The 15,880-nt window shown below is 44.6% G+C and overlaps 1 protein-coding gene across 1 annotated transcript in view; it reads right to left on the reverse strand.

Moving 5' to 3' along the window:
* Nucleotides 1-1,534: 1,534 nt before the first annotated feature.
* LOC123067391 (formin-like protein 14) overlaps nt 1,535-15,880 on the reverse strand; it is a 23,028-nt gene continuing 8,682 nt past the window's right edge. Inside the window, exons 2-3 of the mRNA XM_044490204.1 lie at nt 2,080-2,500; nt 1,535-2,006 (exon numbers count right to left, since the gene is read on the reverse strand). Of these exons, the coding sequence (XP_044346139.1) occupies nt 1,677-2,006; nt 2,080-2,500 (751 nt within the window). The 3' untranslated portion in view covers nt 1,535-1,676. The remainder of the gene's footprint in view (nt 2,007-2,079; nt 2,501-15,880) is intronic.

Here is a 15,880-nt window from a genome sequence, read left to right on the forward strand (position 1 = left end):
CATGACAAGCTCTCGCGATCAACAAAGGAATAGACCTTCTCCCAGGAAGACCTGATCAGACTCGATATCCCGGTTTACAAGACATTTCGACAATGGTAAAACAAGACCAGCAAAGCCACCCGATGCACCGACAAATCCCGATAGGAGCTGCACATATCTCGTTCTCACGGCACACCGGATGAGCAAGACGTCGGGTTGGCATAGACCCTGGTTGCCCAGGGGGCGCCGGACATCGCTCGGTTTGGACCAACACTTAGACAAGCACTGGCCCGTGGGGGGGCTAAAAGAAAGATGACCCATGGGTTGGCCGACCCAAGGGAAAGGGGTAGGTGGTGGTGAGGCAAATGGTAAAACCAAGGTTGGGCCTTGCTGGAGGAGTTTTATTCAAAGCGAATTGTCAAGGGGGTCCCATAAATCACCCGACGGCGTAAGGAACGCAAAATTCGGGAACATAACACCGGTATGACGGAAACTAGGGCGGCAAGAGTGGAACAAAACACGAGGCAAAAGGCCAAGCCTTCCACCCTTTACCAAGTATATAGATGCATTAATAATATAAGAGATATTGTGATATCCCAACCAAAATCCTGTCCACCATGGAGAAATCTTCAACTTCACCTGCAACTAACGATGCTATAAGAGGGGCTGAGCAAAAGCGGTAACATAGCCAAGCAATGGTTTGCATAGGAAAGGTGTCAAAGGTTAGAGGTTCATGGCAATTTGGGATGGCTTGATAAACAGGTGATAGGTAGCGCAGCAAAGCGATAGAACGAAGCAACTAGCATAGCAATGATAGTAGCGAGATCCAGGGTAGCGGTCATCTTGCCTGAGATCCCGCAAGGAAGAAGAACGATTCCATGAAGTAGACGAACGGGAGTAGTCGAACGAATCCTCACAATCGCAACATTATCGGAACTAAGAAGCTTCACAGGAAAGAAATAAACAACATGGTAAACGCTCAATCATAAACATGGCATGATGCGCAAACAAGTATGATGCATGTCCGGTTTAATGAGGCATGGCATGGCAAGGTGCAACAAACAATACTACAAGTTAAGTGGAGATCAATATGCAACGAGTTGCATATTGACGAAACACCACATTGACATATTTAGTTCTCTCTCGTTTAGATACACAACAATATTAAATGTTGTTAGACATGACAAGAGGTGAAACATAATTAATCTACCTATCTAGGCAAGTTTAAGTGAGACCGGAACAACAAACAACAATTCTGGAAAAACCTCATATGGATATTTATGAATTCGGTACTGTTCTGCCCTAAACCATATTTTATCATTGTTAAACAGGAAAATAAAGTGCACCATGTTAAACTAGGCATTTTTCCACCCCATTTACATATAAAGTTTATTTAAAATGGAGCTATGGTTATTTAGTTATGAATTAAAGCATTTTAACATGGCATTATGCAAAATAAACACAGACAGCATTTTAAACATTTTTAACATAGATGAAAGTGGCATATTATTAAACTACACAATTTCCTGAGCATTTTACATATATAAATTATTTTAATCCGATGCACAGTTAATTAGTTATTACATGCATGAGGTCTAGGGGGTTTTCTGTAAAACATTAATCTCTGGAAATTAGCTAAATTCGCAGAACGAGAAAAAAACACTATCGGGCCGAATCTGGAGGGGCTGCAGTTCTCATCATGGGCCATGGCCCAGGTCGGTGGAGAGGCTTGGGCAGGCAGAGGAGGTGGACCGGGCCGGGGCGTGCTGGAGGGAGCTGGGCTGAGCCGGCTTGAGGCCCACGCGCACACGCGTGCACGAGCGGGCGAGGCGACGAGCTCCTCGTTCCTGAGCAGGGACGAGGCAGAGTGGCGGCGCAGATGGCGCCGGCAGCAAGCAGGCAAGGACGGGGCGGCGCAGGGCGGTTCCGGCGGGAACGGGGAGATCCGGGCCCGGGGACCCCGGATCCGGCGAGACTTGAGGACGAGGAGGCCGGCGACGAGGTTCCTGGCGGCGGCGGTGGGGTTGCTGCAAGGGGAGAGAGATCTAAGAGAGAGAGAGATACCAGAGGGAGAGACGGGAGAGAGAGGGAGGCGGTGACCTGGTTGCTCGCCGGCGACGAGGCTGCGAGGTGGCGGGGTCGGGTGTTCCTGCTCCGGCGAGGCCCCTCGTGGCCGGAGCGCAGGGACGATGCGGCGGCGAGGGGATCGAGCGAGGGAGCGGGCAAGCGGGCGAGGGGGCCAGGGCGCACGGGGTCGGGCCCGATCGCGGCCCGGGGCGGACTCCCCGTGGGCTTCGCGGGCCGCGGCGGTTGGAGGCGCGGGGAAGGCACGTGGAGGCTTGGGAGTGGCTGTGGAGGACGGCGTAGGCGGCGGCTGACCACTGGCGGCTTGCCAGGTGGCGGAGGGAGGCTGGGGCGCGCCGGATCTGGAGGGGGAGGCGGCGGCGCGACCCTCGAGGTGAGAGGAGGCACCGAAAACGAGGAGGAGAGGGGTGGCTGCGGCTGGGAGGTAGGGAAACGGCTGGGATGCCCAAAAAGGAAAGAGGAGGGGCTTAAATAGGTAGGGGGTTAGGGTTAGAGGATTAGGAGGGTTTGGAGGGGGTTTCCGGACCCTCGGATCGTGATCGTGCACTCCGGACAGAGGGGGGGCTAGGTGGCTGCAGGTGGGCTGTGTAGAGACCATGGGCTGCAGGGGAGAAGAGGGAGAGAGGCCCGGCAGCAGTTTCCGAATACCAAAAACGTCTGACGCTAGACCGACTATATCGCGGTTATATATTTAACGGTTGGGCAGTCAAACGAACTCCGAATGCGACGAAACTTGGCAGGCGGCCTGTCTACACTATAATAAGACCGCATGACAAGTTGCAACCCATTCCGAGAACATTTTTATGCCACATATAAAATAATATTTCGGAGGTGCCGCGGGCGCGTGCGAGTGTGGTCGGGCTCAGAACGGACAACGGAGAGAACCGGCGGAACACAAACGGATGCAAGTTCTACGAAAACGATGCCGATGCAATGCGCATGATGCTATGAGATGAGATGCATAACAAGAACAAAATGCAAAACAACAGACAAAAACCCAACCACGAAAGAAATATCATATAGCATCTCCGGAAAAGGCAAGAGTCGGAGTTACGAATATGGAAAGTTGTATCCGGGCGTTACACCGGTCTAACAGAGCATACTTGGGGTATCCGAACTTCATCCGCAGCATATAAGGCTTTCCAGCCGTGATATCTCCGGCCTGACGCAGCTCCTCCTTCATCGCTCTCATGGCAGAGCGAGTATCCTCGGCTTAGGCAGTGATCTTTTCAAGATCCTTCTGAGCCGCCCTATCTTCTTGCTCAAGCAATCTAGAGCGGTCAGTAGCATCCTTAAATTTTATGGCCATCTCGGCCATTTCCTTCTTGCTCTGGCAGTGAGCAGCCTGTTTGGCTTTTAGCTCTTCAGCCGCTTTAACGGCAGCCGCATCACTCTTCCTTGCTTGCTCCTTTGCTCGAGCAAGCTCCGCCCGAAGGTTCTCCAAGGCAGCAGCACCATCTACATGAAGCATATATAAGGCCCGAGCATCAAGCTCCTATTACTGGGTGTCTTTTGAACATACTTTGAGCCTTGTCTAGCTGCTTATGTACAAGCGCGATGTTGGCATCTGCTACGTCAAGTTGCCGCTTTAGTTCGGCAGATTCATCAGTCCGGCTAGCCACCGAACGCCTCGCCACCTTCATGGAATAGGCGGCACATTACACCTGGGGTTATGATCCTCTGTGCGCCGTCACTCGTGATGACATACAGAGTCTCAGGGGCTACTATTCATATAGGGCACATTTAATATGCGGCTCTACCAAAAGGTACACCTTTTTACATACCTCAAAGCCTGTTAGTAAACTCCTGGCAGCCTCGTACAATCCGCTTTCCGTGGATGAAATCCTTCCAATCATCATATCCATCAACATACGGTGTTCTACTGAGATGGACGCCCTAGTAAGCAGATCCTTCAGCCCCTCCGTCGGCGCGCAAGAGGGTGCCGGACTAGCCTGACGACCCTTCCCAGGGTCCGGACTTGAAAAAACCCTTCGGGATGATACCTCGGGGTCGCCAGCCTCGTGAGACGGTGGAACAAGGGGAGGCGTTTCGCTCTCTATCATCTCTGGACGAAGATCCCCTGAAGATGAGCTCTGCTGAGAAGGGTTGAGATCCGAACTGCAAGACAATGTTTCAGTTATTTTCCTCAGGAATAAAACATGAATGTGATTCATTATGGAACCCCTCCTTTCACTTACACCTCGGGGGAGAGCGGGTCCCCTTTAGGGGGCGATTCGGCTGGGGCGTTCTCCGGTGCCGAACCCTCTGACGAAGATTTCTTTCCCCATTTTGAGGTTATCACCTCTAGGTCTTCAGAGGCAGTCCTTTTCTTCCCCTGGTCGGGAGAATTTCTGATTCTTCCCTTCCTAACGGCCTCCTTCGTGGAGGCGGTAGCTCCTTGGTTCCCCCCTTCGCCTTCCGCCAACGGCGCGGCCTCCAGCATCCTGGTTACCATGGGATTCGACACGGTCTCGGGCAGGGGGGCTGGACACCTGATAAGCTTTGCCTTTGCTATCCACTCCTGTTCAAAGGGCAACTCTGCTAAAGAGTAGATTTGATAAAAATATGGATGGTGTGTTCAAATACGGGGCTACTTACTTTAGCATCCGGGCGGTTGCAGCTCAGACCTGCGTCCTCGGACAAATCCGGACACCTTGCTTGTGATCCGAAGAACAATTTGTACATCTCTATGGGTGCCATTCCCATGAAATGTTGTAGGACCCATGGTCCCTCAGGATTGAACTCCCACAGGCGGAGAGGTCGACGTTTGCAGGGCAGTGTGCGGCAAATCACCATGACTTGCGCCACCACGGTCAGATTGATATCTCTTTCTAGGAGATCTTGAATACAGCCCTGCAGCATGGGCACGTCTTTTGGCGGCCCCCAGATAAGTCGTTCACTAACCCATGACACCAGCCGTGGTGGGGGACTCGAGCAAAAAGTAGGCGGTGCCACCCATGTGGTGCCCCTAGGGGCTGTGATGTAAAACCAGTCCCGTTGCCATAAACCGAGCTCCTCTTGAAAAGAGCCTTCGGGCCATGGAGCGTCGTCCATCTTGCTTATTATAGCCCCTCCACACTCAGCATGCTGCCCCTCGATCATTTTCAGTTCCACTTTGAAAGTTTTTAGCCACAATTCGAAGTGAGGGGTGATATGGAGGAAGGCTTCGCACACGACAATAAATGATGAGATCTGGAGGATGGACTCCGGAGCTAGGTCGTGGAACTCTAGCCTGTAGTAAAACATAAGCCCCCTCACAAAGGGATCGATCGGGAAGCCTAGTCCCCGAAGGAAGTGAGATGCGAACACCACGCTTTCACCAGGCTGGGGAGCGGGAACAGCTTGCCCTTGAGTAGGCGGTCTATGCGAGATTTCGCCACTTAGATACCTGGCATCTCTAAGATTTCGCACATCTTCTTCCGTAATGGAGGAAGGCATCGACCGGCCTTGAGGGTCGGAGCCGGACATCTTCGAAGGTCCGAAGCGCCTAAAACTAGAGATTTGGGTGTTGGAACTCGAAGCGAGGGGCGGATTTGATTGGTTGAAGAGCAAGGGAGTCGGGCCTTGGTTCCTTTATAAAGGAGGTGAATACCAAGAGCCCTCCCCGTAACCGTTTGAGACTCGCTTTCAATTAGGGAGTCATACCTAAGTCACGGTTGGGTTACCCACAGCCGTATTGATGAGAATCCCGGAATAAGGGGACACGATCTCTGCTTTGACAAGACATGCCAAGGAAACCGCCTCGCTAAACGCGCTGAGGTGGAATAATAAAATGAATAAAAGCCTGGCTGTGGCATGATGTCATGCCATGGAATACGTCAGCAGATCCGATTGATACAAACATTATTCTCTCTACGATGGAATGTGGAACTTATTTTGCAGAGCCAGACACTACCCTGGTGTTCAACATCTTCTATGGAATATTCGCAGGAGGAACCCGCCTTGCAATGCCGAAGACAACTTGCGCGCCGGACTCGTCGTCATTGAAGCCTGGTTCAGGGGCTACTAAGGGAGTCCTGGATAAGGGGGTGTCCGGATGGCCGGACTAAGACCTTTGGCCGGACTCCCGGACTATGAAGATACAAGATTGAAGACTCCGTCCCGTGTCCGGATGGGACTTTCCTTGGCGTGGAAGGCAAGCTTGGCGATACGATATGAAGATCTCCTCCCATTGTAACCGACTCTATGTAACCCTAGCCCTCTCCGGTGTCTATATAAACCGGAGAGTTTTAGTTCATAGGACGAACAACAATCATACCATAGGCTAGCTTCTAGGGTTTAGCCACTCCGATCTCGTGGTAGATCTACTCTTGTACTACCCATATCATCAATATTAATCAAGCAGGAGTAGTGTTTTACCTCCATTGAGAGGGCCCGAACCTGGGTAAAAACATCGTGTCCCTTGTCTCCTGTTACCATCCGCCTAGACGCACAGTTCGGGACCCCCTACCCGAGATCCGCCGGTTTTGACACCGACAGTTGCCATCTCATCAGCGGTGCCATTAGAAAATTATTTGGCACTGCTTCAGCAGTTTGTGCAGCCAATTTGGTCCACACATCCGAGCAGCCAAGCAGTAAAATACTAAATCTTTATGGCACGAAGGAACTGGGCATCGGAGCAACTACATGCTCCGGAGTCCGGGTCCCTAATTTTTTTTCTGCTGCATCGGCTAGCCACTTCAGGGCACTGGTGCGAGATGTAGCAACAGTTGTCTTTACTCCAGTTTTGGCATACATAGTGGATGGCCTTAGTGCTATTAGTTCTATGTTACTAAATTTGTGCATGTACACACCTGTTAGTATCAATTTGCTGTCATCCAAACACTATCGCTATGTTGTTGCAGTTATTTACCTTCCTCATAAAATGTTTAGTTTGTTATTTATTGTACATGAGTAAGAACTTGTAGCGTCGTTGTAGTTAATTATAGCTTCTGATGTTACAGAATTTGGTTGTTGTCTCAGTAGCAATTAATTCATTTGCACATTGATCTTTTTGAGAAGATATGTCACAATTAACATGTTTCTTCAGTTTTTCAAAATAAGCATTGGTGATTTTCTATATTGCTATAATCCCATTTCCCCTACAATTGTTACTGATCTAGTTTTAAATATTATAGGATGAATGGAAGTGTTCTTACTTGGAGTGGGTTGATCAAGAGTGGCCACAGTCTTTGGAGATGTGCCTAGCAAAGCTCTGCAGCATGTATGCTGAAGAGAACAGACGTAGGCTTAGAGAAACTATTGTCAATGCTTAAGAATATTTGAAGATGCGGGATAAAAAGTTGAAGGTGGAGAATGAGCTCAGATTTTTTTAAATCAAACTTTGCTAAGATGGTGTTGGCGAAGGAGTAGGCACTTTCCCAGTTGACCCGTGCAAACAGGTTCTTACTGAACTGAAATCAGAAGTGGATAAGACAAGCCTGGATGATCTCGATTAGGGAAATGAATATATTGTTCTTATGAAGTTGAACTAGCTATATGTTGTACTGTGTTGTTTTCATGTAGCTATCGTACTGTGATGTTATAATATATTTATGTGCCTGATATGAAATTGGCAAACAGCTGTTTGATATGAAATGTGAATTTGCATAATACTGGAATTATTAATTGTAAACTAATAAACTTGCTAAATGTGTCATGGACCTTTGCAAACGGTTCTAGCAGTAAAAGCGCTTGCGATGGATAGCCCAATGTCGCATAGTTTTCTTCATCAAATAGTGTGTGATATAGTAGATAAAAGCAAACAGTTAACCAAGGCAGACCGTGTGTGATAGTTACACCTTTCACACACGAGCCTACACATAAAACTGTGTGGGATGTACGTATGAACAGAAACGTTTTCCCTTGATTGACTGTGTGGGATGTACATAAGAACGGAAACATATTCCTTGGATTGACTGTGTGTGATATACATACGAACGGATATGTTTCTCTGGGATTCGCTGTGTGGGATGTACATACCTACGGAGATGTTTTTCTCGGATTACCTTGTGGGATGTACATACCTACGAAAATGATTGGGTTTCGATGCCTTGCCTGGTCGCACATGGTCACAGCCTGTGTCCCAGGAGGGCCTATCCCCGACGATTTTTGGGTCGTGTCGGAAGGACCCCCCTATCGCACACACTCACTTGGAGACGGTTCCAAATGCCGTCGCGGAAAGGGGTTAAAACCGTTTTTATAGCACCGATGCGCACCAGTGTATGCATTAGAGACAACCGCATTCATGTTAAATAGGGAACCATCTAAATCCGCAGAGACAACACCGTATGAACTATGGTTTGGCAAGAAACCTAAGTTGTGCTTTCTTAAAGTTTGGGGATGCGACACTTATGTCAAAAGGCTTCAGCCTGATAAGCTCGAACCCAAATCAGAGAAGTGCGTCTTTATAGGATACCCTAAGGAAACTATTGGGTACACCTTCTACCACAGATCCATAGACAAGATCTTTGTTGCCAAGAATGGGTCATTTCAAGAGGAGTTTCTCTCGAAAGAAGTGAGTGGACGGAAAATAGAACTTCATGAGGTAATTGTACCTTCTCTCAAATTGGAAAGTAGCACATTGATACGTCTCCAACGTATCTATAATTTTTTATTGTTCCATGCTATTATATTATCTGTTTTGGATGTTTTATATGCATTAATATGCTATTTTATATTAATTTTTGGACTAACCTATTAACCTAGAGCCCAGTGCCAGTTTCTGTTTTTTCCTTGATTTTGAGCTTCGCAGAAAAGGAATACTAAACGGAGTCCAAACGAAACAAAACTTCACAATGATTTTTCTTGGACCAGAAGGCACTTAGGGGACTTGGAGTCCAAGACATAAGAGCCACGAGGCGGCGGCAAGGGTGGAGGGCACACCCTAGGAGGGGCGCCCCTACCTCTTGTGACCCCCTCGGGACTCTCCTGACCTAGCTCTTCCTCTTATATATTCACATATATTCCAGAACCACCAGAGGCATCCACGAAAACACTTCTCCACCGCCGCAACCTTCTATTCCTACGAGATCCCATCTTGGGGCCTTTTCTGGGATCCTACCAGAGGGGGATTCGATGACGGAGGGCATCTACATCAACTCTATTGCCCTTCCGATGAAGCATGAGTAGTTTACTACAGAGCTACGGGTCCATAGCTTGTAGCTACATGGCTTCTTCTCTCTCTTTGACTCTCAATACCATGTTCTCCTCGATGTTCTTGGAGATCTATCCAATGTAATCTTCTTTTGCGGTGTGTTTGTCAAGAACCGATGAATTGCGGATTTATGATCAGCTTATCTATGAATATAATTTGAATCTTCTCTGAACTCCTATATGCATGATTTGATATCTTTGTATTTCTCTTCAAATTATCGGTTTGGTTTTGCCAACTAGATTGGTTTTTCTTGCAATGGGAGAGGTGCTTAGCTTGGGTTTCAATCTTGCGTGATTTCACCCAGTGACAAAGTAGGGGTAGCGAGACACGTATTGAATTGTTGCCATCGAGGATAAAAATATGGGGTTTTCATCATATAACTTGAGTTTATTCCTCTACATCATGACATCTTACTTAGGGCGTTACTCCGTTCTTCATGAACTTAATACGCTAGATGCATGTTGGATAGTGGTCGATGTGTGGAGTAATAGTAGTAGATGCAGGCAGGAGTTGGTCTACTTGACATAGACGTGACGACTATATTGCGTAATCATTGCCTTGGATATCGTCATAACTTTGCGCTTTTCTATCAATTGCTCGACGGTAATTTGTTCACCCATTTTATTATTTGCCTTCATGAGAGAAGCCTCTAGTGAAACCTATGGCCCACGGGTCCATTTTACATCATATTTGTTTCTGGTCTACTATTTTTCAATCTTTTATTTTCAGATCTATAAACCAAAAAACCCAAAAATATTTTATCTTTTGTTTAGTTTTATGTATCTCTATCAGATCTCACCTTTGCAAGTGACCATGAATGGATTGACAACCCCTTTATCACATTGGGTGCAAGTGTTTGATTGTTTGTGCAGGCGCATCTATTGGGAACTTGCACATTTCTCCTACTGGATTGATACCTGATACGTCTCCGTCGTATCTATAATTTTTGATTGTTTCATTCCAATATTATACAACTTTTATACACTTTTGGCAACATTTTATATGATTTATTTGGACTGAGATATTGATCCAGTGCCTAGTGCCAGTTCCTGTTTGTTGCATGTTTTTTGGTTCACAAAAAATCCATATCAAACGAAGTCCAAATGCAACAAAAATTTATAGAGAATTATTTTGTAATATTTGTGAATCTTGGGAGGTGGAATCAACGTAAACGGGGGCCCATAGGCCCCAAGATACACCAGGGCGCGCCAGGTGTCTTATGCTCACCTCGTACGTCGGTTGGATCTCTACTTCGGGTGCAAGGAAGCTTATATCCGAGAAAAAACTGTGTTAAAATCTCAGCGCAATCGGAGTTACGGATCTCCCTGAATATAAGAAATGGTTTTCGTCCAGATCTGCGGAACATGAAATAGAAGAGAACGGAGAGGGAGATCCAATCTTAGAGGGGCTCCCACCCCTCCGCCGCCATGGAGGCCATGTACCAGAGGGGGAGCTCTCCTCCCATCTAGGGGGGGAGGCCAAGGAAGAAGAAGGAGGGGGGCTCTCTCCCCCTATCTCCTAGTGACGCCGGAGTGCCGCCGGGGCAAGGACCTTGACGGCGATCTACATCAACAATCTTGCTACCGTCAACACAAACTTTCTCCCCTCTATGCAGCGGTGTAACACCTCTTCTCCTCGCTGTAATATAGACTTAAACACGGTGCTCAACTACATATATTATTTCCCAATGATCTATGGTTATCCTATAATGTTTGAGTAGATCCATTTTGTCCTATCGGTTAATCATGATCTTGGTTGGTATGGCTGTATATTTTATTTATGGTGTTGTCCTACGGTGCCCTCCATGTTGCGCAAACGGAGGGATCCCCACTGTAGGATGTTGCAATATGTCCATGGTTTGCTTATTGTCAGTGTTGCAGGGGTGACAGCAGCCTAAACGCGGATAAGTGGGTTATGGCGTATGGGAGTAAAGAGGACTTTAGACTTAATGCTATGGTTCGGTTTCATGACCTTAATGATCTTTAGTAGTTGCGGATGCTTGCTAGGGGTCCAATCATAAGTGCATATGATCCAAGTAGAGAAAGTATGTTAGCTCATGCCTCTCCCTCATATAAAATTACAAGAATGATTACCAGTACTTGTTATCGATTGCCTAGGGACAAATGACTTTCTTATTGACAAAAAACTATCCACTTTTATTACCTTGCAATTTATTCATAGTTTTATTCTCGCAAAGTACTCGTAGCTTTTTTCTTGCAAAATAGTTTCATACTTGTTTTAGGTAAAGCAAACATCAAGTGTGCGTAGAGTTGTATCGGTGGTCGATTGAACTTGAGGGAATATTTGTCCTACCTTTAGCTCCTCATTGGGTTTCACACTCTTATTTATAAAAAAAGGCTACAAACGATCCCCTATAATTGTGGGTTACCAATACCTTGGTTCTTAACTGAGGGAAATACTTATCTCTACTGTGCTGCATCACCCTTTCCTCTTCAAGGGAAAAACCAACGCAAGCTCAACAAGTAGCAGGAAGAATTTCTAGCGCCGTTGCCGGGGAGATCTACGTCAAGCCTACCAAGTACCCATCATAAACTCTCACCTCTTGCATTACATTATTTGTCATTTGCCTCTTGTTTTCCTCTCCCCCACTTCTAAAACATTTTCAGAAAAACACAAAAACATTTGCCCTTTTAGTTGCCTTCTTTCCGTATGCCTTTTTGCTAGTTTGCTATGTTTTCTCGTGTTACCATGTGCCTTCTATTTGCTTGCATCTTTGCTTGCTAAAAATCTATTGATATGGATCCACTTAAAGTTTTCTACATGGATCATCTTCGATCCATATGTGCTCGTGCTGAAACCCCAACTAGTTTAGTTGAGGGAAAATCTTTAGATGAGCATGCTCATTTTGTGTTTCACTGTTTGTCTGAAAAGGGAGTCTTTTATGGAATCAAATAAATTGTTTGCTATGTTATGCTTGGAACCTTTGTGAACTTTTTTTATTTTACTTGTTGTTCTAAGAACCCTAAAAAAACACCTTCCCTACCTATGTGACTTTAATGATAATGAAATCTTATCTTCTTATGAAAAGTTTTTTTTCAGTTACTATGATATCGAACAAATTGAAGAATTTGTTGCTTTTAAGGGTGCTTACGAAGTTGCTTCTTTGATTGAAAAGTATGATATTACTCTCTACAAATATGAAAATTTTGATATACTTATGAAAACTATGCCCATAATGTCTATGTCAAAGAATTTATTGAGAGAATGACCATTACTTTGGAAGAAAATAATGATATGCATGAGTCTATAGATAACAATGATTTCGATGATTTGATTAAAATATCTCTTGATGAACATGATGCTTGCTATTGTTATGGCCATGATGCCAATATTTATGGAGATGAATTTGCTATAGTTCCTTATGTTAACCATGAGATTATTGCTATTGAACCCGTACTTGATAGTTCTTTGAATCAAAAGCATGATTACAATGATGTTATTATAAATTCTGTTAGTGTAGATTGTGCTAATAATATGCAAAACCCACAATGAATTATTTATTGAAAAACAGAACCAATACTTGTCACAGAAGTATTCCAAGTTTACAGATTGCTACACACTATTCTGTTTTTGACAAATTCTGTTTTCTATGTGTTGCTTGCTTATTTTGATGAATCTATGGGTAGTATCGGGGGGTATGAACCATGGAGAAGTTGGAATATAGTATATATTACACCAATATAAATAAAGAATGAGTTCAAAACATTACCAAAAGTGGTGATTTTATTTTCTTATAGGATTTGATCTGATGTGATTTTCTTTTAAGTTTTGTGTTGTGAAGTTTTCAAGTTTTGGGTAAAAATTTGATGGACTATGGAATAAGAAGTGGCGAGAGCCTAAGCTTGGCGATGACCAAGGAACCCCAAGGTAATATTCAAGGACAACCAAGGGGCTAAGCTTTGGGATGCCCCAGATGGCATCCCCTCTTTTGTCTTCGTCTATCGGTAAATTCACTAGGGGCTATATTTTTATTCACCACATGATATGTGTTTTGCTTGGAGCGTCTTGTATGATATAAGTCTTTACTTTTTAGTTTGCCACAACCATCTTTGTTGTACACACCTTTTGAGAGGGACACGCATGAGTCGTGATTTATTAGAATACTCTATGAGCTTCACTTATATCTTTTGAGCTAGGCAATTTTGTTGTACTGCTTCACTTATATCTTTTTAGAGCATTGTAGTGGCTTTATTTTGTAGAAATTAATGAACTCTCATGCTTCACCTATATTATTTTGAGAGTCTCTCTAAACAGTGTGGTAATTTGCTTTGGTTATGAATTTTGTCCTAATATGATGGGCATCCAAGAGGGATATAATAAAAACTTTCATATAAAGTGCATTGAATACTATGAAAAGTTTGATTCCTTATGATTGTTTTGAGATATAAAGATGGTGATATTAGAGTCATGCTAGTGAGTAATTGTGGATTGTAGAAATACTTGTGTTAAAGTTTGTGATTCACGTATCATGCACGTATGGTGAGCCATCATGTAACGAAGTTGGAGCATAATTTATTTATTGATTGTCTTCCTTATGAGTGGCGGTCGGGGACGAGCGATGGTCTTTTCCTACCAATCTATCCCCCTAGGAGCATGTGTGTAGTACTTTGTTTTTATGACTAATAGATTTTTGCAATAAGTATGTGAGTTCTTTATGACTATGTAGCGATCCAACCTCAAACGGTCGAATCTCTGTGCTTAATTGTCATCCCTGGATCGGTAATGCTGACACACATAGTACTTGAAGGATTTATAACAGAGTTCAATCACACACTTATTACATCGAGTGTGTCAAAAGAGAAATTATTACAATAAATTTGGCTTAAGGCCATCTAAAATAGATAACAGCGGCAGGCTTGGAAGATAAAGTGAGTCCATCAACTCCAACGACATAGGAGAGTGCACGACAAACGACCTAGCGCACCTTACTCTTCGTCTGAAACTTCTGCAACATGATATGTTGCAGCCCGAAATGGGTCAACACATGGAATATGCTGGCAATATAACACAATAGAGCAATGAACAAGTAAAAGCTATCACTACATGCATATGAGAATGGTGGAGGCTCTACGGTTATAATGTTTTGTGAAAAGCCAATTTTTTCCTACAACAAAGTAATACGTTTTGTTTAACTATTATGGTAGTTGTTAAACATTGAGAAGGTTCCTCCAACTCAATCCCAATTAATCAGTATTAATAACCCAACAAATTAATTTAGAGTGATGAGATCAACATGATAATCCAAGAACTAGATACTCAAGATGTCCATAACCGGGGACACGGCTAAACATGATTAGTGTGTACACTTTGCAAAGGTTTGCGCACTTTCCCCACAAGACTCGATCTCCTCTGTTGGATTGCTTGCACTACAAGGTGTTTGAGAAACGGATGACCGAAACACAGTCTTTTAGAAGCATTAACTCTAACCCTGGGTAGACAGTACCAACCTACAACCCCTACATCTGCTAGCCTACCACTGGAAGAGGTCATGCAACATACTGAACTATGCTAGAGCCCATAATAGCTTGTGGCTGCACACGGAAGTTTCTAGCATGAATAATCTTATGATCCCTTTGAGCCTGGGTGGCGAACCATAGTATGATCACACGGGTACTCCGGAATATCCTAGGACAACACAGGATTCTCCAGGTGCCCACAACCAATCCACCCAGATGTGTATTTAAGTAGCCACCTTAAGTTAAACTTTAAATAATAATCTCACATCTGTCATGGATACACTCAAATCCAATCCATGTCTACGAGCATAGCATGGCAATATAAGCATGACATAGAAGTAACTCCCAAGGGTTTGATAATAAAACAGGTAATAAGTTCTACCTCATCAACTACTTCCCAATACCCACAAGTTATTCACATCCTAATCATGCAGTGTTTTAGGATGTAACTAATGCATAAAAATTGGGTATGAAAAGACTATGATCAATGTGTTACTTGCCTTGCTGACGATCTACAAACCCTAGATACTCGTAGTAGCACGTGTCGCACTCCGGGAATTCTATCGCAAACAAACAATAGCATGCATAATCACTCAAGCATATATGCAAGGGTAAAACTCAAATAAGAAGATCCAATATGAAAGTTGAACTGAAGAGATTCGATTTGCAAAAACAATCAGTCAAAACGGAGCTACAGAACTGAAACTATGGTCAAAAGAACTTCAAACACAAATCTGCTTGAAACCAAATTTTAATTTGTCAAAACCATGTTCAAGTTGATTAAACAGAAGGAAGGGCTCAAGATGAAGATTTTGGCATTGGTTGCACTGGATTTGGACGAACGGTTAAAAAGTTGCGAGGGTTTGAAGATCAAGGGCTAATCTGCAATAAAAGTAATCGCGGAAAGGACCCTAGCAGAAAAACAAAATAAAAGAAAAATCTATCGGACGAACGTCCACTAACAGAGTGCAAAAAACGAAAAAGTTAGTTAAAACAAATGAACGAATATTCGCAAACAAACTAAACCGAGAAAAGCGAACCAATCTAAAAAGAAAAAACTAATCTAGGGTTTTAAAAAGACCGATCGGTTTTTACCTAAACCGAAAAAAGCCAACGACGACGGCTCGGATACGACAATGGCAGCGCGAGTCTGGCGAGGCGGCGGCTCGGCGAGGCGGGCGACGGCTGGCGCCGTGGGGCTGCG

Source organism: Triticum aestivum, chromosome 3B (assembly GCF_018294505.1).
Source record: "Triticum aestivum cultivar Chinese Spring chromosome 3B, IWGSC CS RefSeq v2.1, whole genome shotgun sequence".
Classification (NCBI taxonomy): domain Eukaryota; kingdom Viridiplantae; phylum Streptophyta; class Magnoliopsida; order Poales; family Poaceae; genus Triticum; species Triticum aestivum.